The 26,626-nt window shown below is 37.2% G+C and overlaps 1 protein-coding gene across 3 annotated transcripts in view; it reads left to right on the top strand.

Moving 5' to 3' along the window:
• The window catches only part of TLK1 (tousled like kinase 1), a 145,223-nt gene that overhangs the window by 71,547 nt on the left and 47,050 nt on the right, over positions 1-26,626 (top strand). The window contains exons 4-10 of one of the 3 annotated variants that reach the window (XM_055120320.1): positions 7,870-7,945; positions 11,559-11,605; positions 14,027-14,122; positions 14,800-14,826; positions 15,369-15,458; positions 16,391-16,483; positions 26,511-26,621. In XM_055120320.1, coding sequence (XP_054976295.1) covers positions 7,870-7,945; positions 11,559-11,605; positions 14,027-14,122; positions 14,800-14,826; positions 15,369-15,458; positions 16,391-16,483; positions 26,511-26,621 — 540 coding nt within the window. The remainder of the gene's footprint in view (positions 1-7,869; positions 7,946-11,558; positions 11,606-14,026; positions 14,123-14,799; positions 14,827-15,368; positions 15,459-16,390; positions 16,484-26,510; positions 26,622-26,626) is intronic. The other 2 variants (XM_055120321.1, XM_055120322.1) reach the window with 2 other exon arrangements.

The raw sequence follows: 26,626 nt of genomic DNA, 5'->3' as shown, positions 1-26,626 counted from the left end.
TCTGAGCATTGGTGGGTGTAACCCCAAAAGAGACAAGAACCATCCCAGTAATGAAGGAGAGAAAATAGTGTTTTTATTAGCAATTTGTGGAGTTCAATTACAACTTCATGTTTACCATTTCTTAACTGTGGAAATAATCTCAAATTAATTTGCCTATAGTTTAAAGTCTAATGTACCTGTCTTATTTCAAAGGGTTGCACCAATTATTGTGTTGTGCTGTATTTGTATAACTAAAATAGTTCATAACTTACATGACTTATCTGTGGGGGGGAATGGTTTTCTTTTTATTGAAATATTAAGGTTTATGATTATAGTAATCAAATTTGCCAGTGTAAGGTATCGACTTAAGAACAATAAAATATTTTATCATATAAATATTTAAGAGTATTCAGCTTGGGGCTGTAGCAATAGCATAGCGGGTAGGGTGTTTGCCTTGCATGTGGCCAACCAGGTTCAAGTCCCAGCATCCCAAATGGTCTCCTGAGCACTGCCAGGAATAATTCCCAAGTGCAGAGTCAGGAGTAACCCCTGTGCATCACCAGGTGTGACCCAAAAAGCAGAAAAAAAAAAAGTATTCAGCCTAAATTGACATCACTTAGAAGTTTTCATTAATTGTATAGTAATTCCAAGAACATAAGCTGTGGTCCAGATGGGTTTACTCATGAGTTTTATCAAACTTTTAATAAGACTTCCTGTACTCGATATGCCAAAAACAGTAACAAGTCTCACAATAGAGAAGTCACTGGTCCCCGATTGAACAAATCAATTAACAACAGGATGACAGTGCGGACAGTACAGATCTCTACTTCTCAAACTCTTCCAAAATATTGAAGAAACAGGAGTCCTTACTAACATTTTCAATGAAGCATTACTTAAAAAGAAAATTTCTGACTACCAGTTTCTCTAATGAACATTGATTTGGAAAATCCACAGCAAAAACTTAGCAAACTAAATTTAGCAGCATATCAAAAAGATCATTTACCATTATCAAGTGATTCATTCCAGGGATGGTTCATTGTATGCAAATCAGTTATGTGCTTTGATGCACTTTGCCCTTTGAACTCTCAACAGTATCTTTAAAATATAAACCTGTATATTCTGTAACACTGTGTACATAAAATTATCCCAAATGGTTAAATTTGGTTTATAGGGGTCTTCTGGATTCATGTCAAAGAAATGTCCTCAGTGGACAAAAGTAATAAAAATCACTATTCTAAATTTGCCAGAACCTTTAAATTTTGTTTCTTTTGTCTCCCTCATATTTGCTATGCATGACTTTTATTAGTGGTTGTCTTGATTTGAAGACCGCTTACAAGATCATTTGAAAAAGGGTAACTGTCCTAATTTTATGAGTTATCATATTTAACAAATAAATTCTTTTTTTTTTAATTTAAAATATTTTTTATTTTTTTATTAGTGAATCACCATGAGGGCACAGTTATAGGTTTACATATTTTCATGCTTCTGTTTCAGTCATACAGTGCTCAAGAACTCATCCCTCCAGCAGTGCCCATTCTCCACCGATGATCCCAGTATCCCTCCCATCCCCCAGTTCCAACCCCCCCATCCCACCCTGCCTCTGTGGCAGAATATTCCCTTTTGTTCTCTTTCTCCTTTTGGGCATTGTGGTTTGCAATAAGGGTATTGAGTGGCCATCGTGTTCAATCTATAGTCTACTTTCGGCACGCATCTCCCATCCCAAGCAGGTCCTCCACCCATACTTTACTTGGTGTTTCCTTCTCTATCTGAGCTGCCTTTTCCCTCAGCATGTGATGCCAGCTTCCAAGTCATGGAGCAACCCCCCTGGTACTTATTTCTACTATTCTTGGGTGTTAGTCTCCTATCCTGTCATTTTATATTCCACAGATGAGTGCAGTCTTTCTATGTCTGTCTCTCTCTTTCTGACTCATTTCACTTAGCATGATACTTTCCATATTGATCCACTTATAAGCAAAGTTCATGACTTCATCTTTTCTAACAGCTGCATAGTGTTCCATTGTGTAGATGTACCAACGTTTCTTTAAGCAGTCATCTATCTGTTCACTCGGGTTTTTCCCAGATTCTGGCTATTGTAAACAGTGCTGCGATGAGCATATAAGTGCAGATGTCATTTCGACTATACTTTTTTGCCTCTCTGGGATATATTCCCAGGAGTGGTATAGCTGAGTCAAATGAGAGCTCAATGTCTAAATTTTTCAGAATCATCCATATTGTTTTCCAAAAGGGCTGAACCAGTCAGCATTCCCACCAGCAGTGTAGAAGGGTCACTTTCTCCCCACATCCACACCAACACTGGTTACTTTCATTATTTTGATGTGTGCCAGTCTCTGTGGTGTGAGGTGGTATCTCATAGTTGTTTTGATCTGCATCTCCCTGATGATTAATGATGAAGAGCATTTTTTCATGTGTCTTTTGGCCATTCGTATTTCTTCCTTGGGAAAGTTTCTGTTCATTTCTTTGCCCCATTTTCTGATGGAGTTGGATGTTTTCTTCTTATAGAGTTCAACCAGTGCCTTATATACCCTTGATATCAGCCCCTTATCGGATGGGTATTGGGTGAATATCCTTTCCCATTCTGTAGATTGTCTTTGTATTCTGGTCATTGTATTTTTTGCGGTGCAGAAGCTTCTTAGTTTAATATAGTCCCATTTATCTCTGTTTCCACTTGGTTGGTCAGTTGTGTGTCATCTTTGAAGATAGCTTTAGCTTTAGTATCGTGGAAGGTTTTGCCAACTTTGTCTTCAGTGTACCTTATGGATTGTAGTCTGATGTTGAGGTCTTTAATCCATTTTGATCTGACTTTTGTGCATGGTGTTAGGTTGAGGTCTAAGCCAGCACCATATAACAAATAAATTGTTAACTCAAAGGAAATGTCAGAAAAGAGAAAGTGTTGATAAATGGTCATAATAAATAAACACATAAATGTAATTGCATTTTATTAATTTTGACTGGGTTTTTTTCCTTTTAATCTTTCTGATGCCAGGGATTGATCTAGGTCTCCCACAGGCAAAACCTTGTACTCTAGCCCTTAGAGTTATCTCCCCATTCCCTTAATCTAATCTCTAGCCAAATGAATTAGTTAGAAGAAAATTAATTAGTAGGTTAAAAAGTCACTGTTCTGTTAGGATAATATTATTCAATATAAGAGTAACTTTAATTTTAAAGTATTTTCTCATTAGAAATTTAATCTATATTATTAGAAATTTAATATGTATCTGTTATCTATTGTGATTTTATTAGAGGTAATAATATTTGATTTAGTTTGGTCAGGACTGATGAACTCCATCTAAGGTAGTAAAGAATAAATTTAATATCCACTCCCTCTTTGTTGATCTTACAGTATATTTTCACTTGGTTACAGTTTTCTGTAATCTATTTATAGGGATAATTTTAAATAATTTCTCTTGTTAGAAGCCGTTTTCATGAAACAATTTATATTGATTGTTTTCCATAGCTTCAAGAAAGCATCAAGATTTTTATTTTCTTATATTTGACCTTCCATTGAAGAAAGACATTTTTTTAAAAAAAATATTCACAGAACTACATTTACACTCCAAGTGAAATTGCAATTTTTAAAGTTTAATTGCAATTATCTCTTAGGTTTGCCAGATAAGAGAATATTCACTGTATCACTGTAATCCCATTGCTCATCGATTTACTCAAGTGGGCACCAGTAACGTCTCCAGTGTGAGACTTGTTGTTACTGTTTTTGGCATATCAAATATACCACGGGTAGCTTGCCAGGCTCTGCCGTGTGGGCTATATACTCCCGGTATCTTGCCAGACTCTTAGAGAGGGGCGAAGGAATCGAACCCAAGTCGGCCATGTGCAAGGCAAACATCCTACTCTCTGGGCTATTGCTCCAGCCCAAGAGAATATTGCATAGTGAAATTTACAGAGTATACATTATATTCCATACTTTGCAGGACTATGTTTTCCTTGTAATCTCATAATTCCTCTATGTTACCACATTTTTTAATTGATGAGAAAATTGATTTGGGATAAATACTGAGCTGAATTGTGTAAATAATAGACTCGGGGTTTTTTGGTCTACTTCAGATCCCGTGGCACTTGCTTTTGAAGAGATTAAGATCATTTGGGTTGACAGAACTTGAAATTTTAATCTATGATATTAAAGTGAGGTCAGAGATCAACTTTGATAGTATTACTGTAACATAAGTGAAAAAATTAAAATTCTCAAGAAGGGGAAAAAACTGTGTTTGTTACAGAGACATGTACTTTTAGGTTGTTCTTATATCTGGATGTTCTATTATGGTCTTTGTACAATGTTTTTAGTTTTTTAGTAACTATTTCCAACTCATCACCTCTCATTAGTTAAAGTATAGTCTTTTAAAAGTAATTTCAGTTTTGTCATTACCCCACCCACTCCATTATTATTTGGTTTCTAGGCAGTAGGTCTGTTGTCTTTTCTTCCTTACTGTAGTCATTATGCATTTGGTGGTAGTAGGTACTTTCTTCTGTGTGTGAGTGTTGGATTTTGTTTGTTTGTTTAAACAAAATGATATTTTATCCAAAGCATTCCACTTTTCTATTACAGAAAATTTTAAATTTAGAGGAAATTTTGCCTTAGAATAGCTTTTCTATTTGGCTCAAAGGATTGAAATACTGCCATTGCAGCAGCACGAATGGATCTAAAGGGTATTATATTAGTGGAATAAGTCAGATGGAGGAATACAAACACTGTATGATGTTTACTCATAATGTGTTGTATAGAGAAAACAAACAAACTCCAAATGAAACAAATAAGACTGTAAGACAAATTTTTGAGATTACCAGAAAGGCAAAAGGGAGGAGAGTAAGTAAATCAATGACAAAGGGTTCCATACATTGTGAAGAGAGAATTAAGACTTTTATGATGAATTTAATTGAGAATATGCATGTGTTGATTTTCAGTGATGCACATTTGAAACAATGTTATGTTAAATATTGGGTAATACTATTGTTTTAAAGGCCTTAAGTATATAATTAGTGAAGTATTTAATGAATGTTGCTCCAGATAAGCTTAAATATTTCTACATGCATTTTTCCACTTACATCCTTTTAAACATAGCCAGTAAATATTTTAGCATTTTATTAGTCGTTTGGAAGCTTTGTAGTAAATAAAACTTTACTCACCCCAATTGAGCCACCTCATACTCTACTTAATGTAGCCTCAGAGGTGCCGAGGGAGGAGACAGTTAAAGAGAGCCGACCTGAGTTTTATTTGCAGTGTCATAGCAGCGAGTCCTTGGGTTGAACTAACGACTTAGTTATCTGAAAATTGTCCCTTGGGACTACAACCATCCCCACTAAATAAATTAATAAGTAAAATGCAACCTCTGAGTCTTTCACCAATATATCCTTGATATACACTTTAGAAAATGGCATGTGGGGATGGACAGATAGTACGGCAAGTTAAGGCACTTACCTTGCACATGGCCAACCTGGGTTCTATCCCCAGCACCTCATATGGTCCCCCAAGTACTGCCAAAAGTGATTCTTGAGTGCAGAGCCTAGAGTAATTCCTGAGCACTGCCCAGTTTGGTCCGAAAAACAAAAACTAAAAAAAGAAAAGAAAATGGCATGGACACCACTTATAATATTGTTTTCTAGATAGGAAATATTTCCAGTATAACTTTCAGAATTATATTATTTCATGTGCTTATATTTATTCAAAAGTAGTTAGAATTTATGGTGGAATACAGATGGAATCCTATCATTTTAAAAATCAGTATAGCATTAAACTTATCTGAAAAAAATGTATTTTCTCGATTGTATGTTTTTATATAAATTGAGTTGGGAAGGATAGAAATACATTATTAGTTAGTGATGTTTTTTCATTCTAGATAGCCTTAAAGTTTTCTAAGAAAAACGGATTGATTTATAATTTTGATAATGAAACCAGTTAACTCTACCATACCTCCTTAGCAGATTGCTAGCTAGGAGGAATTTATGATCTCTTTTTAGTGATGTCAAAAGAAATAGGCAGTTTGTTGGACATAATTTTACAGACTTGTTTGTTTTTGCTTTTGGATCACACTCACCAATGGCTTATGGATCACTCCTGGCTCTGATCTCAGAAATTACTCCTGGCGGTGCTTGGGGAACCTGGGTCAATCACATAAAAGGCTAGTGCCCTATTCACTGTATTGTCCCTCCGTCCACCAAACAGACTTTCTATATAGTTGATTAATTCATTCCATTAGCTCTTTTTTTGTTTTGGGGGTCACACCCCACAGTGCTCCTGGTTTTGCACTCAGGAATTACTCCTGGCAATGCTTGGGGAACCATTTGGGTGCTAGCATTTGAATTTGGATCAGCTACAAGTAAGCCATGTAAGTGCTTTGCTCCCTGTACTATCTCACCAGACCCCATCCCATTAGTTCTATATGTAGGTTTTTAGAGCATGTCATTTGGAGAAACTAAAGTAGTTAGGACTTGGAAGAACACAGATCTGAGTGGAAAACTTAAAATCCCCAAGATAATAGAGGAACTATGGATTCCCAGTAAGAATTAGGTGATATATTTTCATTCATAGTTTTTAATTAGAAAATGATTCTGTCATCAGACTGGATTTAGTTTTTTTCCTTGTTTGGGAACTACAAAAAAAAAAATCTCAAATGTTGAATTATTGAGATTCAAGGTTGAACCTTAAGGTTTTTTTTAAGTTGCCTTGATAATTCATTCTTTAATCTATGCTCCTTTAGCACCAAATGTACTTGCCAAGCTTCTAGAATTTGCAGACCCATGCCATTGCTTTATGCTTTTGCTCTTGGTTTTAATTTTTTATTAAGCACCAGTTTGTCAGACTTAAAAAAAACTTTATTCTAGCCAAATAAAAACTTCATATCAATCAAAAGAACAAGACTAATCTTAGAACAATCTTTAAGTCAGTGCTACAACCTTAAGTAACAACCTTTAAATTAGTGCTGCAAGTTTTCTTTAGTTTCTAAAGTTATTTTAGTTGTGTGGGCCATTCAGTCTCTGCATCTGCTCAATTCTAAATTTGTATTATGAAAGTAGCCACAATCCATTAATTATTGTGGTTGTGTTCTCGTAAGCCTCTTTTGATGGCCTCTCTGTTTTGATTTTTTTTTTTAATGTCAATCGTTTAAAGTATTGGATAATTATCAGGATGAGTAGTGCCTCTTAGTAAGGATTGTATGTTTAGGCTTTGTTCTGATTATTCGCCTCATCCACTTTAATATTTACATATTGCTTATGTATAAATAGTAAAAAACTAATAGGAAAAAGTTGGTGGCTTTTTGTCTCCCCTACTGTCCAGTTAAGAATTTTTTTTTTCTTTTTGGGTCACACCTGGTGATGCACAGGGGATATTCCTGGCTCGGCACTCAGTAATTTCCCCTGGCAGTGCCCAGGGGACCATAATGGGATGCAGGGAATCGAACCTGGGTCGTCCTTGTGCAAGGCAAACGCCCTATCCACTGTGCTATTGCTCCAGCCCCCCAGTTAAGAATTTTAAAGATCATTTACCCTCAGATTTTTCATCTTCTTCCTTAAGTCAAATTGTGAATATGTGAATTTCAGGTAATTTGTACAAGAACTTTTGTACTTTGAATTTTACAGGAAGTTTGAATTTACTTCTAATAGGAAGTTTATTTTCTAAATAAACTGCAAGCTTTGTGCAGTAGCAGTATCATAGCCAGAGGTTTATCTGAAATGCGATTATTGCTAGTTGAAAACTCAATAAATTGTATATAAGGAGTTACACGTTTACATACCATGAACACTTGATTATCAACTTCTTTTACTCAAAAATGATTTTTACTCTGACTATAGTAATTAATAATATGATTACAATTTGTGTGTTAAAACTGTAATTTAAAATTCATAACTTGCTTTCTATAGACACCAGAGAAGAAGCAATCGGAATCATCCAGGGGAAGAAAGAGAAAAGCAGAAAACCAGAATGAAAGTAGTCAGGGTAAGCAAACAAAATCTTCCTTCAAAGCAAATAGCCATTTAATAACTAAGTATTCTTATTTTCAATCAATACCTTAATTATAAATAAATAAATTTTGTGTCTGATTTCTGTAGCTATAGTATATTGTGTTAAATCACTAGTATATTTAGTTACTATTAACTTTTTAACATTTCTGCTGCTTTCAAATTTGAGAACTAGTAAGATAAGAATCAGGTCCAAACCTGGCAAACATTGTCTTAATTTTTTATGTTTCTCTTTTTATATGAACATAGTATTCAAATGATTTCTTATTTTTGGGTAAAAACTGGCTTTAAAACACATACCCCTGGAGCCAGAGGGATTATACAGGGGATAAGGCATTTGCCTTGTATGCAGGTAATCCTAGTTATATCCCTGGCACTACTGGATCTGGCCCAAACTTCTCTTCCTCAAGGAAAAGAATAGGCAGGTTACAAACTTTCTCAGATCTCTCAAAAAAATGTTCCCTATATAAAAATGATCATCTTTTATTAAAACCATTTTTTCATTCACATCTGTTCATTCTCTCTTACACTCTTGTTTTCATGATAGGAGCTAAGAAAAATTTCAGTGTACAAAATTTTTTAAAGTGAACAGTAGAATAGTATTGCTATTTCATTTAGCCAGCCAATTTAAAAAAACTCTTGAATCACTTTTTTTTTTAAATACATTACATTCTTAGAGCCGATCTTATAGCCTATTTTCATCCTTGCAACACCTGTGGTTTGGTATTAGACCCCAACACAGCAGATAGCTACAGCTGTTTCCAACCTTTTAATACCGTCAACAGTTGAAAACTGCTGGTCAAGGGACATGAGCCCATAAGCTTGGTGGTATTTATATTTATTTATATATATATACATATATATATATACACACATATATCATTAGCATATATATATATATAGCAAGGAATATACTTGCTATAGCTATCTTTGTTCAGAAGAAGTCTCACTGTAGCTTTTTTTGGGGGGTGGTGGTGTTGTGTGTTTGGGGGGTGATAACGGTGAGCCACATCCAGTGATGATCAGGGGTTACTACTGGCTCTGCACTCAAATTATCCTTGTGGTGCTCAGGGGACCTTATGGGATGCCAGGGATTGATCTCCGGTCAGCTGTGTGCAGGGCCAGTGTCCTTCCCACAGTGCTCCCTCTCCAATCCCCCCTCTCTAGCCCTTTTTTTCTATGTAACTTTGTGTCTCAGTCTATCCTGACCTCCTTTTTGGTTCTTGGTACTTCATTTGGAGTGGCTAATGGACATGAAACTTCATTTACTATAAAGATGTATTAGTGATTCTGAAGTAGTTGCATCTGTAAAATATAAACTGAAAAACCACCTCACTTAAAAGCAAATATGACAGCTTCAGGATTAGATGATTCAGCTTAAATCTCTATGAACCCGTAGTTTTGGAACTGAGAGATAGAGCAAAGATTAGGGTGCATGTAAGACCCAAGTTCGATCCCTATTATTTCCTGGCCTCCCTCGCATAGATGGGTACATACCTGGCAGCCTCTGAGCACCACAGCTGGGGCTTTGGTGGTCTCCAGTACCAAATACCACTACATCCTCAGGCTTGATCAGTAAGTAAGTTCCTGGCCCAGTTGGCTAAGAATTACCAGAAGTGGTCCCTGGCCTCCTTATATTACTTAGAGCCCCTTACACTCCTCACCCTCAAATTTAAAAAAGATCCCACATTTTCTTTGTGGTATGCCATCTACAAAATTGGCTAGTTTTCTTATAGATTATGGGGTGATTGCCTCCTTTTAAATAAACTTACTTTCCTCAATTGTAATTCCTCACTGCTTTCCTCACTTGTATTTACTTTTGAGAGAGTCTGACTTTGTGTTTCTTTTTTCTCCTCTCTTTAAGCATGTTCTTTACTATCATCTTACTGACTAGAATTGGGTCATGTGTCCGTTTCAAAACTTGTTAATCTCAACAAAGGTATATATTGCCATTACAAAAATCAGGCCCATTCCTGAAGCTGAAAATGAGTCGTTATTCTTAGAGGCTATGTGGAGAGCCAGATAATACCTAAAGAAAAAAGGATTTCTGAGAAAAAGGAGGGAAGAGGGGAAACTAAAAATGGAGGCCATAAGAGTCAGCTTACTCTGAAGTTACATATGCTTTGTAAGGTAGAAGATGATAATTGAACAAAGTTGGTTCAGTTGGAGGAAGATCTTTTGACTAGGAAACAAAGATCTCCATTTAAAAAATAAATAGCACCTCTTTAAAATCTGTAGGAAAGTTGTTATAGGCTAAAGGCAATTTTTTGATAGGAACCTTTACAGTCCTCGCTGATCTCTAAATTATACAAAAACAGTTGTTCTAAATTTCTTGATATCATTTATAAGTTCTGAGTACCTACTATTAAAATTTTCCCTGTGTTGTTCCAAGAAGAAATTTTAGGTGTTGAATTTGTGAATGTATATAATTTAGTAACACCTGGCATGTACATGCAACTGAGCAGTTATCCACTGAATAAAATAAATCAATAAGTGTAAGTCAATATTGAATATAATAAGCATTTGAATCCCTGGTATTCTTAATTTATCTTTTGCAATTTGAAAAAAATCATGTTTCATAGTAGTTCTAGTGCACATAAGGATTTCCAAATTTTAAATATATGTACATATATGTATACATATATCAAGCAACTTCTTAATTAGTATTTATGAGACTTGTGAAAAGTTTATATTAGAGAGCAACTTTTCATTAAGGAATTGTGTTCTGTAATGATTTGGAGTACTTTATCAATGTTTTAATATAAAAATATTTGATATCTAGGTTGCCTGAAACTTATAAATCACTAGTATCTGAATTAAAATAATTAAAGTTACTTAGTTAAAAACCTATGACTTAGGAAGCACTAATTCTTAGACTATTATTTAAAATAGAATTTAAATTAATGCATGTTACGGGTCTGTGTTAAACCAGTGTTTGTATCTTTTTATTTGGGATGGGATTCTCCCAAGAGGCACCAAGAGGTCCAAGGGCCCAGTGCTGAGTCTCAGCCAATTGGACTTGCATCTGATATTGCTGAGGCCTGGCTCTATGGTGCCAGCAGTATCCAAGTCACTGAAGTACTACTGGGAACTTTCAGGGTGGCATCCAGCAATGCTAGGGCCACATGTGTTGCCAGGAATCTAGCTGGATCAGGCATATGCATGTGCCCTTAACACTTTATTATCTCTCTCCCTGTGTTTTTATTTTATTGCTTAGTTATGAATACATTTGACAGTGATATAGCTGCTACTTTTTTTTAATTCATTGATTCACTTATGAAATTAATAGTTGTTAAACTGTTTTAAAAATGCTTTAGTGTCATTTATTTATTTGATTCTCTGCAATGGTGGCTTTTAAACATCTACTTTCTTAGTGAATTATTTCATTTGATTTTTGGATTTCTAGAATTGTTATCTGACTCTGAGCACTCTATTCTTTCAGTATTTATCACTGCCTATCTGAAGTACCATATTTTTCTTAAATGTGTGACTTTCATGTGTCTTAAGGAAATTTAGTTAGCACTAAATTTTTTATTCTGATAATGATAATGATGACTGGCTTTATAAAACTTTTTACTCTTATATTTTAGGAAAAAGTATTGGGGGACGTGGCCACAAAATTAGCGACTATTTTGAAGTAAGTTCATTGAGGAATATCTCCAGTTCTTGGTACAAACTCTGCGTATATACTGAAAAAAATTTCTTTAATGCACAGTGTCATTTGAGGAATAGGTTATCTTGGGCCATGCCTGGCAGTGCTCAAGGTTTATTGCTGGCTCTGTACTCTGGAATTAATCTTGTCAGTGCTCCGGCACTGCTGGGATCGAACCAGGGTTGGCTGTGTGCAGGGTAACCACCTTAACTTCTGTACTGTTTCTCTGGCCTCAAAATCATCTTTTGATTATCTGTTCTGATTAGAGCAGTGCTTCAATACTACGCAATGCCTTGTTTTTCTGGGAATATTAAATTTTTCTTTATATTAATAGGGCAGGGCCAAAGACATATGCAATTGTTGCGTGCATGTTTTTGCATCCGAGAGTCTAGGGTTAGATCCCTGGCACTTCACGGTTCCTTCAGTACCTCTGAGAGTAGTGACCCCCAGCACTCCCAAGTGGTGCCCCCAGGGCACATAATTTCAAAGTACTTTTTGCGTATTTCCTTATGACCACCCAGGAGATAGGTAAAGCAAGTGTTAGTGTCCCTGTTTTACATAGAGTAAACTGAGGAGCAGAGATACAAAATAATGGTACCTAAGAGAAAATTCTAAAAGGAAGAACAAATGTAAGACCTTACAGCCTGACAGCCTCTAGTTCCAAATTCTTTCTACTATCATTATAGTCTTTATTGCACAACAGCAATATTTGAGCCCCATGGATAGAGACTGAATGGTAGAGGTATGATTTTAAAAGCCCCTAAAAATAATAAGCAGTGGTAAATTTAGATTTTTACCTAGTTTGTAATATTTCAAAATAAAACACTTTGTGCCAGATTTGTGTTATAAGACAATACAACTATTAGAATCTTCTTAGGTGAAAATAATATTGAGAGTAAGAGTAGAATTTGTTAATTGGGGGAAGGCTACATTTTTAAAATACTTTCTTGGGGCTAGAGAGATAGTACCTTGGGTAGGTACTTGCATATGGCCAACCTGGATTCAATCCCCAGCATCCCATATGGTCCCCCTAGCATCACCAGGAGTAATTCCTGGGTACAAAGCCAAGAGTAACCCCTAAGCATCACTGGGTGTGCCCTCCCCACAAAATGAATAATAAATAAACAAATGAAATCACCGTATCACTGTCATCTTGTTGTTCTTCGATTTACTCGAGGGGGCACCAGTAATGTCTCTTGAGTTTTTTTTTTTTTTAAGTTACAAACTTTCATGTTTGGGTTACAATCTCACAATGATCAAACACCCATCCCTCCACCAGTGCACATTCCCCTCTACCAATATCCCGGGTATACCTCCCTTTCCCACCCTCTCTCTGCCTCTATGGCAGACAATATTCCCCGTACTCACTCTCTACTTTTGGGAACACAGACACTGAGAGGTCATCATGTTTGGCCCTGAGTCTTTAAGCAGCCTCTCCTTACTTGTCTTTCCCAACGATTGGAGGCTCTTACAGGGTCAGGGGAATGAGACCTATTGTTACTGTTTTTGGCATATCGAATACACCACGGATAGCTTGCCAGGCTCTGCTGTGCGGGTGGGATACTCTCGGTAGTTTGCCGGGCTCTCCGAGAGGTATGTATATGAACAAATGAAATAATTAAAAATAAAGTAATAATAATTCTTTATTCCCCATTGTTTTCCTTTCTTTATTCTCCATTATTTTTTGAGGGGGCAGGGGACTTCCTTCTTTCCTTCCTTTCTTAAAAAAAGGGGGAAAAAAACAACCTGTTATTGACTACATGATACCTCTGGGTTCGTGAGTTTCATGTTCCTGAGTCATTGAGAATCTCACCAGTAGTAGCACCAGTTTAAATAAATAGCGCTTGAATATCCACTGTATTCAAGGCATTGTACACTAAGTACTAGAGATTGGAATAATTCACCAGAACTGGAGAGAGAATAAAGCAGGCCTCATATGCATCTGACCTGGGTTCAATCCCTGGCATCATACAAGGTCCCCCAAGCCTACTAGGAGCGCTGTCTAAGCACTGTTTGCATGCCCCCTCTCCCCAGTGCATTCTACTTTAGGGGCCAGAGTGATACTATAGTGGGTAGAACACTTTCCTTGCACACAGCAAACCCAGGTCTGATCCCTGGCACCCCATAGGCCCCTCAAGCCCACCAGGAGTGATTTCTGAGCACAGAGCCAAGAGTAGGTCCTGAGCACCACCAGGTATGGTCCAAAACCAGAACAAAAAATAATAATTTACCAGTACTTTCATGTAAACATGTTAATTGTTTTTGAGTTTTGGCTTTAACAGAATTTAGTTTTGATTTTCAATGACCCAGTTTTAATTTAGAATAAGATATATTCTTAATGCCATCTTTGAAATAATATCTCTAAACTTATTTTTATAAATAGAAGTATTTCCTTTTTGTTCTTAGTACCAAGGTGGGAATGGCTCAAGTCCAGTAAGAGGCATACCTCCTGCAATCCGTTCTCCTCAAAATTCACATTCACATTCCACTCCTTCCTCATCTGTAAGTTTTTCATTTGTAGTCTTATATACAGGAGTTCTGATTTATATGGAATAACTTTCATGTTATGTTTTTATTGATAAATGTATGTGTGTAAATGTTTATCTTTGTAAAAAACCATTTTAGACTGGGGATATGTGTCTGTTATAGAGTATATGCTTTGCATGGGTGAAACCCTAGGTTCAATTCCCTGGCACTGAAAAAATATGTAATTTTTACTGATATTGTGAGATAAAATTTGATTTAATATGATATACTATAGCTTCATTTCAGAAAGTAAGTTGCTAAAATATTATTATAGGTTTATTCCCAGCAGTGTGCACTGCTATACTTCACAGTAGTTGGGGAACTTGTGCCAGGGATCCAATGCAGGACCTCATACATGCAAAGCATATATTTGGTTATTGAGTCTTCTGCAACCAGAAGAAATTCTTAAGTTTAAGATTTTTTTGAACTATTCATGTTCTGGAAATAATGTTTCTGTAAAGAAATGCTTTATAACTTGTGAAATTAAAAGGAACTTTCTGTATAGACTCATACCCATTTCTAATTTCTGTTTTCAGCTTCTTTTTTAATAGAGGTTTCCCCAGCAGCACTGGGGACCATTCCCAGTGATTTTTAAAGTACATTTAAAAAATTTACTCAGTTATCACTTACCAAGTTTTCTGTTTTTACTGTAGCATCCTCTTCTAGTTCCTTGTCAACAGGTATACACTTAGTCATGTCTTACTCATTTTGTACATTAGAACACATCATATGTAAAGTACCACTAACAATTTACTAACAGAATTAGTAACTCAACAGTATACAACTCAACAGTAACTTAACTGTGATATCACTGATACAGGCATGTAATTGCTTCCTTCAGCGAATATGTTTTAAAACTGGCTACATGAACCATGATACTCACCAGTAATTTAATGATATACTACATGATAATGTCTGACCAGACATTATTATTGTCCTGCCTGTAAACCGTTAGGCTATTTCCAATATTTTGTTTGAAAATAATTTATTTTTCCTTTGTTCCGACTCATTAACTTCTTTTTATAGACAAAATTGCTTTTTGTTGAGGGTCTGATATAAGGGAGGTAGTCGATGATTGCTTGTTGAATAGTGATGATAAAGTTTTAAAAATTTAATTATGTTTGACTTAAGTTGTTACTCTGATAAAAAATTCAAGAAACATTAAGTAGTTACTGCTAAGCTGAAGCCCTTACTAATGTAAATATTTTAATAATTTTTAAAGGTTCGACCGAATAGCCCTTCTCCTACTGCATTAGCTTTTGGGGACCACCCTATTTTACAACCAAAGCAGTTATCTTTTAAAATTACTCAGGTAAATAGTAATTGACATTTCTTTGCATGACTTCTGAGAAAGCTGTGAATAGTTTCATACAAATAACTTCAGTATCTTTGCTTTGCACATAATCATGAAATAAGATTATATGTCAATAAAATTAATTACCAGTTCTTAGGAGTTGAGAATTTGAAATACCTACTTTTTCTTGTGGTTTGTCCTTTGTTACACATTATAGCTATTTAAACAAGTTCAATAAGCACAATAGCCATAGCACGTTAATTACGTTAATTGGTTCTTTTTGTATTTAGCATCCATATACATATACTTGATATCTTCATAAAGATGTTACGCTTATTATAAGTGGACATTAGAGCTGTTCATTTGAGTGTCTTTTTATATTCATTATCTTTACACTCACAAAAGTCATCTGAAAACCAGATAACTTGTGATTAGTTTTATGAGTTTAGAATGCTGATGTTCTCGTTTTAATTTTTAACATGTAAAGGTCTATAGATAACACTCTCCCCAGACTAAGAATTGGGAGACTGGGTCTTTTGCTAGACTACCTCAGTTACCTAATTTATTTGTTAAGCACTGTCTCATCAGTTTCAGACTGTTAAACATAAATGAAAACATTAAATTTGGGGTGATCTTTAGACTCTGATTACCAGTGCTTTCAGTCACTGTACAGCTGATGGGAATTTTTGGCACATTCAAAAATTGGCTATAGTTGGTAGTTTATAGCAATGGTTATGTTGAATTATAATAAAGGGCAACATACTGATATTCTAAAAAAATTAGTAACCCTCTAAATATTTCTATGTAAGCTTATTGTACTGGAACTTAGAAAGCTATTAAAAGTGTGCTTAGCTACACACAAAAATAATTTTTTCTCTTTAGAATCAGAATAAAATTAATTTTGTTTGCTTGCAATAATGGGGATAATAAAATAGCTTTCTTTTATTTAGACTGATCTCACAATGCTGAAATTAGCAGCATTAGAAAGTAATAAAAATCAGGATCTAGAAAAGAAGGAAGGTCGCATAGATGACTTGCTCAGGGTAAGTAATATGTCAAGGAGGTGGGGAAATGAGTAAATATTTTTGTGAGATAATTTAGAAACTGCTGGTTAGAGAAACAAAAGGACTATAGCTGAGGGTAAAAAATAAGCTTTTTTAGGGCTGGAGCGATAGCACAGCGGGTACGGCGTTTGCCTTGCACTCGGCCAACCCGGGTTCGATTCCCAGTACCCCATATAGTCCCCTGAGCACCGCCAGGAGTAATTCCTGAGTGCAGAGCCAGGAGTAACCCCTGTGTATTGCCAGGTGTGACCCAAAAAGCAAAACAATAAATAAATAAGCTTTTTGATTGTATAAGGGCATGAATAAACATATCAACTTCAAAATAAAAATGAGGTGTGGGGGGGCTGGAGCAATAGCACAGTGGGTAGGGCATTTGCCTTGCACGTAGCCCACCCGGGTTTGATTCCCAGCATCCTATATGGTCCCCTGAGCATCACCAGGAGTAATTCCTGAGTGCAGAGCCAGGAGTATCCCTGTGCATCACTGGGTGTGACCCAAAAAGGAAAAAAAAAATAAGGTGTGGGGTGTGGTTTAAGTGATAGAGTACTTAAGTGTCCATGTTTAAGACCCTGAGCACCATCAAGTGTGGCCCTTGCTACAATTAGAAAAATTACATTAAAAAGAATTATTTTATGAGAGCTCTTCAAATTGAGAAATAGTTAAAGAAGAGGAAGCTAATGCAAACAGGACATCCGTTTTATGTTATTTTGAAAGTTAATTTTTTTAGAAATATGACCATCGATCTTGTGAGATGTTTAGTTGAAAACTTTATTTAAAAGACATAACAAAATATCGAGAGTAAAGTATGAAACAGCTGTGGTTCTTATCACTTGCTGATTGTTAAAATCGTCAGAAAGTGAGATACTTTTTTTTATATGATTTTATTTATTTTTTGAATTGAGTCACAGTGAGATAGTTACACAGTTTTTCATAATTGGGTTTCAGTCATATTATATCCCAGAGAGATACTTTATAAACTCAAGGGTTCTGTTAAACTGATGTGATTTAACACTTGGGCATTTAGTATAAAAGCTTTTCCTTATAATTTTAATTTTAGTTAGCATCAAGAAATATTGATGTAGACTGGGCTGGAGCAATAGCACAGCGGGTAGGGCGTTTGCCTTGCACATGGCTGACCCGGGTTCAATTCCCAGCATCCTGTATGGTCCCCTGAGCACCTCCAGGGGTAATTCCTGAGTGCAGAGCCAGGAGTGATCCCTGTGCATCGCCGGGTGTGACCCAAAAAGCAAAAAAAAGAAATATTGATGTAGAAATACTTTAAAGACAACACTTAGAATCTAACACTATATATCTCTAATAGTAACCAGCTACTTTTGCAGCTTCCAGTGTGTTCCCTGATCCTATCATATTCCTTCTCTCACATTCATTTACTGTTATTCTGAGTTTTCTATTTATCATTGCCTTTATATTCATGAATTTATTAGCTGTGTACATACATTTTTTGTTCTGGTTTTGGTATTTTGGAGCATACCTGGGTGTGCTTTTAGCTTACTCCTGGCAGTGCTCTGGGGGACCATATGTGATAATAGAAATGGAACTAGGGTTGGCTGTGTGCAGGGCAAGCACCTTAAGCCCTTTACTATATCTCCAGCTATTTACATTCCTAATAGCATTATCTCCGTTTTTTTTTTTTCAACTTTTAGGAAGCAAAATTATATTCCACTTACCTTTCATTTTGCTTTTCTTCATTAAACTTATGTGATTATAATGCAGTATGTATATTTCACTCATAGTAAAGCATGGATATTGGCATTGTGATAATGGTTCTACTGGAAATACTCTTATGCAATTATTACAGGGTAAATATGGAAGAGTTTCTTTATGGGATATGCTTTAAAGACATAACCAGATCGTGCACATCTTCAGTTACACTTTATACCCAGCTGCTCCTAAGGCTTTCTCCTGGGTGTGTGACCAAAGATCTCATGTGGCTTTGACCAGAGGGCAAGCCCTATGTTGTAGGAGGGATTTAAACCTGAGGTCACTTGTGTGCAAGGCAAGCACCTTACCCAGTGCACTTTGTTAGCATATTTGTTTTTTATCACTGTACACTTTATCAGCATTGGACACCAGATTATTTTTGTTTGTCATTATTCTTGCATAGACTTGTTACAACTTTTTTTTTTTTAAGTATTTTCGGGTTTTGTTTTTAATTTGTTTTGGGGCCACACCTGGCATAGCTCAGGACTTACTCCTGGCTTTATGCTCAGCAATCACTCCTGATGAGTATAGGGAACAATATGGGCTGCTGGGGATCAAATCCAGGTAGGCCACTTGCAATGCAAATAGCCCTTCTGACTGTTTTCAGGGATCACTCCTGGCGGGGCTTAGGATGCCATATGATACTGGGGACAAGATTAGGGTCAGCTGCATACAAAGCAAGTGCCTTACCAGCAATACTATGTTTTGGCCCTATAATCAATTTTTTTTAATTTATTTTTTGCTCCAGTTGATAGATGTAATTTACTCTCATTATGTATTTATTTTTTGTTTATCTTTCAGAATGTTTAATAGCCATTTCTTCTGTAAAATAGATGATTGTGATTTTTGCTCATTATTTGGTCTCAGTTGATTCCCTACCTCCACCACCACCCTCCCCCCATTCCCTGCTTTGTGTTTCTGGACCACTTATGGAGGTGTTCAGGGATAACTTCTGACTCTGTGCCTACAGGCTACTCCTGAGAGTGCTCAGGGACAGTTGTATGCTAGGATCAAACCCATGCCCTTTAAAATAAAAAACAGATTTGTTTTGTTTGGAGCCATCCCCAGTGTGCCAGGTCTTATACTGTGCTCTACACTCAAGGATCACTCCAGGCTGTGCTCAGGATACTGTATTTGGTGCCACGGATTAAACCTGGGCCAGTTGCATGCAAGGCGAGTGCATTATTTGCTGTAATATAACTCTGTCCCTCAACCCTATTTAAAATAATATCCCCAAATATCATATTCCTTGGAATCAATGTAATGAAGGGTGTGAAAAATGTATACATTGACATTGGAAATGGCTAAGTCACTATTGAAAGAATAGAAGAGGAATGGAAAAATATTTTCTGTTCCTAGACTGGAAGGTTGAGCACTATCAAAACAACCATCCTACCTAATACATTATGTGCAATCAAATGCAATAATCATCAAAATTTCAACGACATTGAATTCATTATCATTCTGGTAGAACTCGGTAGCGAACCCATTTGGACCAAGGCTTCTGTTTTGGGGATGTTTTTAATAACTGTTTCAATTTCCTTGTGATTGGTCTGTTCAGGTTTTCTTCCTCCTGATCCAGTCATGGAATGTTGTAATGACTCTTCACGGTTCTCCAATTTAGTGGTATAAAGTTGTTCATAGTAACCTCTCTGATCTTTTGTAATCCTCAGGTGTTGTAATTTCTTTTTTTTCACCTATGATCTTATTTGAGTTTTCTCTTGTCTTTGTCCTTGTGAGTCTAGCTGAGGGTTTGTCAATCTTGTTTATTCTTTGAAAAAAACATGTCCTGGTTTCATTGACCCTTTGCATTGGTTTATTCTATATAATTGATTTCTGCTCTGATATTTATTCCTTCTATTTGTTCTTTTTCCAGTGTCTCATGCTGTGAGGTTGGGTTACTGACTTGAGCTTTTTATTTCCTTAATGTAAGCCAGTGTATCTTTGAATCCCCTTAGTAATTGCTTTTGCTGTGTCTCAGATTCTGATAGCTTACATCTTCATTCTCGTTTATGTCAGGGAATCTGTTTCTTCTTTGATTTTCCTCTTTGATCATGTAGTTATTTAATAATATGTTGTTTGCTTTCCAACTGTTGGGGCTTTCCCAAGCCTTATTTTTATAATTAATCTACCTTTATGGTATTGTTTTGAAGTTGGTGGAATTTTTATTTTTGTAACTTTATGAACAGTAAAATTGTGCCCCAGCGTGTGATCAATCCTGGAGAATGTCCCATTTGCACTGTATAAGAATGTGCATTCTGCTTTGGAGTTGGAGGAGGATCCTGTACATATATCTTAGTCCCATTTTTTTCCAGTTCCTCACTTAGGACTCTTGTTTCTTTATTGATTGCTCTTCAGTTGATCTGTCCAATGACAAAAGTAGGGTATTAAAAGTTTTGTACTACAACTATTATGTTGCTGTCGACCTATCTCCTCAGGTCTGTTAGCAGTTGCTTTATCACTTCTTTACCCCTTTATTCTGTACATTTATGATGTATCACTTGTCGTCTTGTTGTTCACCAAGTTGCTCGAGCGGTTGCCAGTAACGTCTCCATTCATCCCTGTCTCTTGCTAGTATTGCCCAATGGCGTCTGCATTTATGTTAAAGAGTTAAATCCTGTTGATCTACTGACCCTTTAATCAGTATGTAATTTCCATTCCTCTTTATTCTCTTTAGTTTTATTGCTATTTGATCTAATACAGTTATGGCTTACCTTGTTTATTTTTATAATTAGGATTAGCCTTATGATTATTTTAAAGCCTTCATTCTTTTAAGCTTTCATGTTTGAGTTGCAGTCATAGAATGATTGAAAACCCATCCCTCCACCAGTGCACAGTTTCTAGAACCACCAATGTCCCCAAGTATACCCCCATATCCCAACCCACCCCCTGCCTCTATGGCAGACAATTTCCCCCATACTCTATCTCTATTTTTGGGCATTATGGTTTGCAACACAGATATTGAGAGGCTATCATGTTTGGTCCTTTAATCTATTTTCAGTACACATCTCCCATCGCGCACAATCCCACCAACCATCATTGACTTAGTGACCCATTCTCTATTCTAGGTGCCTTGTCCCCCAGTTCATGAGGCAAACAGCCCTCGTTCTTTTTTTTTTTAATTTTTTTTATTTTGTATGGTAGTTTTCAATATTTGATTACATTTAATATTCAAACACCAATCCCACCACCTTTACACCTTTCCACCACCAAATTTGGGATGTTTCCCAATCCTTGTCTCAATGCACAAACAAAATAATATATTTTGTATTGTCTGTTATGAAAAACCACTGAAAATGCTACAAAAAAGTATCTATAGAGGAAACAGTGTGAAGATTGTTCTATTTTGGCAGTGGTCATTAAGACATTCTTTAAGATATCACTAACATGTTGTTAAAGGTTGAGTGATGTGAGCTTCTGTGTATATATTTGAAAGTGTATATATGCATATATATATATACGTATATATTTCCCTCTATGATTTGTTGCCTACTATTTGAACTCTATCAAATGTGGTGTGGTACTTAATGGGGAATGGGTAGGGAGTGTCTTATAATGTGTTGCGAGGTCCAGGAATACTTTCACTCATGCGTGAAGCTCTGCCCAAACATGTCAGGAGTGGCCTTGAGCATGGTGGTGGTTGGGTTCTGGAGATTTTCAGTTGCCAGCACTGGGTTCCTTGGAGCGGGGAAGGCTCTCACCCACCCCCCTCTGGGGCGCTCTGGGTGAAACAACCTGGCGAGGAGTCCAGTGACATGGCTATGGCGGGTGGGCATCACGTTGCTCCCTTCTGGGAGAAAAAGTCGCATGATCTGGATGGTGGCCAATGAGGAGATTATCAGGAGATGGTCTGTGGGCGTGACCCCTGGGTTGCCCTGGGGGAAACAGGCAGAGGATCTCCGCTTGTGGTCCGTTGAGCCCAGAGTCCAAGGTCACAAAGTTCCGCATTACCTGGGTTTTGTCGGACATCACTCATGCATGAGGCTTGGCCCAAGCGTGTGGGTGTGGCCTGGAGCATGTCACAGCCTTCATTCTCAACTGGTGTTACTTTTGAGAACTCAAGTGTCTCCTATAGTCAGTGAAAAGTTGTGATTTTGTTTTTGGACTCATCCAGCTGCCCTGTGCTTTTTGATTGAAGAATTCAGTGATTGGTTGCCATATTTCTGTGCAGATATTGGCCATTTTTGTCATTCAGCCTTTTCTTTTTCAGTAGAAGCCTAATAACTATTCCTTACAATGATGTTATAGATAATGCATATCTCTTGAGCTCCTGTTTGAGAATGCTTTTATAACTCAGATCTGAGTGATCCCCTTGCAGGATAGCACATTCTTTCTTGGTTGCAGATTCTTTTCTCTCAGTAATTTTCTCTCAGTAATTCTTTTCTCTCAGTAGAAACTCTAAATAATTGCTTCTCATATTTAGAGTTTCATCTGAGAAATCTGTGGGAATTTTATATTATTTTCCTTATATTTGAGACGTTACTTCTCTCTTGCTACCTTACGTGGTCTCTTTTCAGTTCTTACCATTTTTTAACAGTGTGGCTTGTTTTTCTGGGTTTGTTTTTTTCTTTTGGATACTCTTTGGGTCTCCTGGGTCAATGCACAGGTCTCCCTTAAACTGGGATAGTTCTCAACTATTATCTCTTCCACCAGCCATACTTTCCCTTTCTTTTCTTTTTTTTTTTTTTTTTTGGCTTTTTGGGTCACACCGGCGATGCACAGGGGTTACTCTTGGCTCATGCACTCCGGAATTAACTCCCGGCAGTGCTCAGGGGACCATATGGGATGCTGGGAATCGAACCCAGGTCTGCCATGTGCAAGGCAAACCCCCTACCCACTGTGCTATTGCTCCAGCCCCCTCCCTTTCTTTTTTTCCTCTCCTTTAGAATTCTTATTTCGTATTGTTCTGTTGGTTTGGGGGCTACCCTCGACAGTGCTCAGGAGTAATCCCCGGTGGTGCCTGAGGAGCCATATGCAGTGCAATGGATTGAACTTGGCTCAGGTGCCTCCAAGGCAAAACTCTTAACCTCTTGTACAGTGCTAGCCCCATTCCTCTTCTTTTGATGCTGCATTATATCTTGTCCTTAAGGCCACTCTTTCTGTTTTCTACCAAAAACGTTATGCTACTGTATTTTCTTTAGCTTTTTCAATTGTTTCAATGAATTCCTTAATTTTTTTTCCATCAGTTTTTCAAGTTTATTGAATCTGTTTTAGTGATTTTTTTTTTTCTTGGCTCACTAAACATTGAGAAGATTTTTGCTCTTAAATCATTCTCAGGCAGCATGAAAAGTTCTGATGTACTTAAGGACTTTCCCTGTGCTTCTGTCCCTATCTAATGGGACTGTATTTCTTCTTTTTTTTTTTTTTTCAATATTCCTGGTGCTTAGTGGGATCTAAGGGTGGAGCTTTTGAGTTTCTGTGCAGCAATCTAGTACTTTGTTCTCAGTATTAGTTCAGTGCCTTATGATCTTACTAATTTCTGGCAGCCACAAATGCCTTGTGAGAATTTCTTAAGTGCTTGTTAGATCAATCAGCTGCCTGTGGCTCTGCTTCATGTGTATTTGAATGACTATAGGGAATTGTGGCCCCTGTGCCTAGTAGCTGCTATGACACCAAGGACTAGCTAACCCTCTGGCCTTGGGTTTGCAGTTATTGGTGTCTACTAGTATGTGGTGTTTCAGCCCATCTAGTTGACCAGTGACTGGAGATGTGGTCATGTGTACCCAATAACTTATGTTTAACAAGCTGATCTTTATAGCTGATGGGGAATTATTGTATTTACCAGTACCTCTTTGAAGACGACACCTCCAGCTTGCTTTCTCAGGAATGTCAGCCCCCAACTATTGCCTAGGGAGACCTGCATCCTGTCTGTGCTGGGCACTGCCTGTTTCCATTCTCTTTGTTACACAGTAGGCACAGGAACAGAACTGGACCCTTTGGATCCTTTGCACTTGGTGCGTTCCAGCTTAGATTGGGGGTTAATTCTGGAGCACCTGCTCTGTGGGAGCTCTCTCTGATTCTGAACTGGCTGCAGCTCTGAGTTTGCGAGGTTGAATGGCAGATGTAACCTGGGTGGAACCTAGAACAGTGAGTCCAAAGGTGCTTAGACCCTCCTGGGTGGGACTCACCAGGTGTGGTGGCACTTTATGTTGAGTTTAACAAAAGTCCAGGACTCTAGGACACTGGAGTATTAGTACAAAGCTGAATTATGTAAGAAACCTGAACTTCCAACTGGAACCTGTTTGTTGGACAGGACCCTGTCAGCTCAGGCCACAAACCTTTCAGGTTTTATTGAGATGGCACCTCTCTTGAAGTGGTATGCCTAGGTGATGTCTGGCTGTTGGATTCAGTGAGCCCTGAGATTTTAGCATGTGCTGATTAAGAAACGAATGTTCTGAAGCCATAGTACAGCAGGTAGGGCGTTTTGCCTTGCATGTGGCCAACCCGGGTCCAATCCATGAGATCACATATGGTCTTCCAAGTACCGCCAGAAGTAATTCCTGAGTGCAGAGCCAGGAGTAACCTCTGAGTGTTTACCAGTTGTGACACAAAAAGCAAACAAATCAAAACCAAAAACGAATGTTCTGTAAGTCCTTTGCATTCAATAGTCTCCCATCCCATCCCAGGTTGGTGTTTTCTGTCTGATACCAACCTAGAGGACTCTTTGGGGTTCTCTCTCCTCGTTCAGCTTCTGAGACTTCTGAGACTCCCCTCCCCTAAGGGGAAGCACTCCTTAGCCCTGGACTTGCTCACAGTTCTTCATTCCAGAGTTGTGTCTTCCAAGAGTTGTGATGACAAGGTTCTCACCTTTGCAGGTTGCTATGCCCTCTTCAGTGTCTATGCTTTCTTTGTGCTGATGTCCCAGGGGTGCTCATAGCCATCTTCACCCCACTCCGAAGAGCTCACGTATTTTCACTCTTAGATAATTTATAGACCACATTTCGGTTTTTTTTCCCCCATGTTTTTTATGTTTTTATGTTTTTTTGTTAAGTTTTATTTTGTGGAGGGGGTGAGGTTGTTTTTGTTTTTGCAGTGCAGGGGGAATTAAACCTTACACAGTCAAGGCAGTGCTCTCCCACAGTTGCATTCCTGATCCTATATTTCATTTTTAACCAAATGAGTAAAACGTTACCTTGATTTATTTCAAGAAGATTTTGGTTGTTTCCTGGGACACACTTGGTGGGTTCAGGGAACTAATCAGGTACCAGAGATGAAACCCAGAGTTTCTGTATGCAAATCATTCACTCCAGCCTGTTGAGCTCTCTCCCCATGACCCATCCCTGTTTTAAAAATAAAAAAATTGAACTAAAGTAAGGGTAATGTACTTTATTTAGCTACCTTTATATACCTTAACATGTGGTTTTGAACACATGGGGTGTGCATACAAATTTTACATGCTTTCTGCTGTATAATTAAATAGCATTTAACTATATTATCTCCTGCTAAGCAAGTATTTAATTTTTTATATATATTTCTATATATATTTTTAATCAATTATTTTTTATGTAACTTACACAAAACATAATTTTTTTTTTTAATGTAGGAGTACTGCTGGGGCTGGAGCCATAGCACAGTGGGTAGGGCATTTGCCTTGCATGTGGCCGACCTGGGTTCAATTCTCAGCATCCCATATAGTCCCCCAAGCACCACCAGGAGTAATTCCTGAGTGCAGAGCCAGGAGTAACCCCTGTGCATCGTCGGGTGTGACCCAAAAAGCCAAAAAAAAGAAAAAATGTAGAAGTACTGCTATTTATTCAGCCATTGATTAAGCTGATTGAATTGGGCACAAACTCCACACCATAAAATATTTAAAGTGCCAGGATAATCTCTCTCATATGCAGATATAAAGAAACATAGGGGAATAACAAATGCCCAAAAGCAGTAGAAACAAAGAACATAAAAATTGTGCATAGCAGGAAGCATAGGGGTAGCAGCCAGTAGGACAGTGGTGGAGGGAAGTGTTCAGCTGAGAAGAAGAGAGTGTGTAGGAAGGTGGTAAAGTGATTACGTGAAACCCTGTCAGTAAGAACATTGTAAGCGCAGTACCAAAAATTAAGTTTTAAAATTACCTCTTATGTACTCAGACTGTTGGGTGGGAAGGAAACAGGGGCCATTGGTAGAGGGAAGTGGACATGGTGAAGGAACTGGTGTTGAGATGTTGCATGCCAGAAATCCAATTATAAATAACTTTGTGATCCACAGTGACTTAAATTATAAGATACCTATTTCAAAGTGTCGAAAATACACTAAATTATAGACCTTTTAATTTTCTCCTATACTTTAGGCTAACTGTGATCTCAGACGGCAAATAGATGAACAACAAAAATTACTTGAAAAATACAAGGAACGATTAAATAAGTGCATATCAATGAGCAAGAAACTGCTTATTGAAAAGGTAGG

The sequence above is a fragment of the Sorex araneus genome, chromosome X, assembly GCF_027595985.1.
Source record: "Sorex araneus isolate mSorAra2 chromosome X, mSorAra2.pri, whole genome shotgun sequence".
NCBI classification, from domain to species: domain Eukaryota; kingdom Metazoa; phylum Chordata; class Mammalia; order Eulipotyphla; family Soricidae; genus Sorex; species Sorex araneus.
Note: the sequence above shows the minus strand (reverse complement) of the source record. Positions and strands in the feature narration are given on the sequence as shown.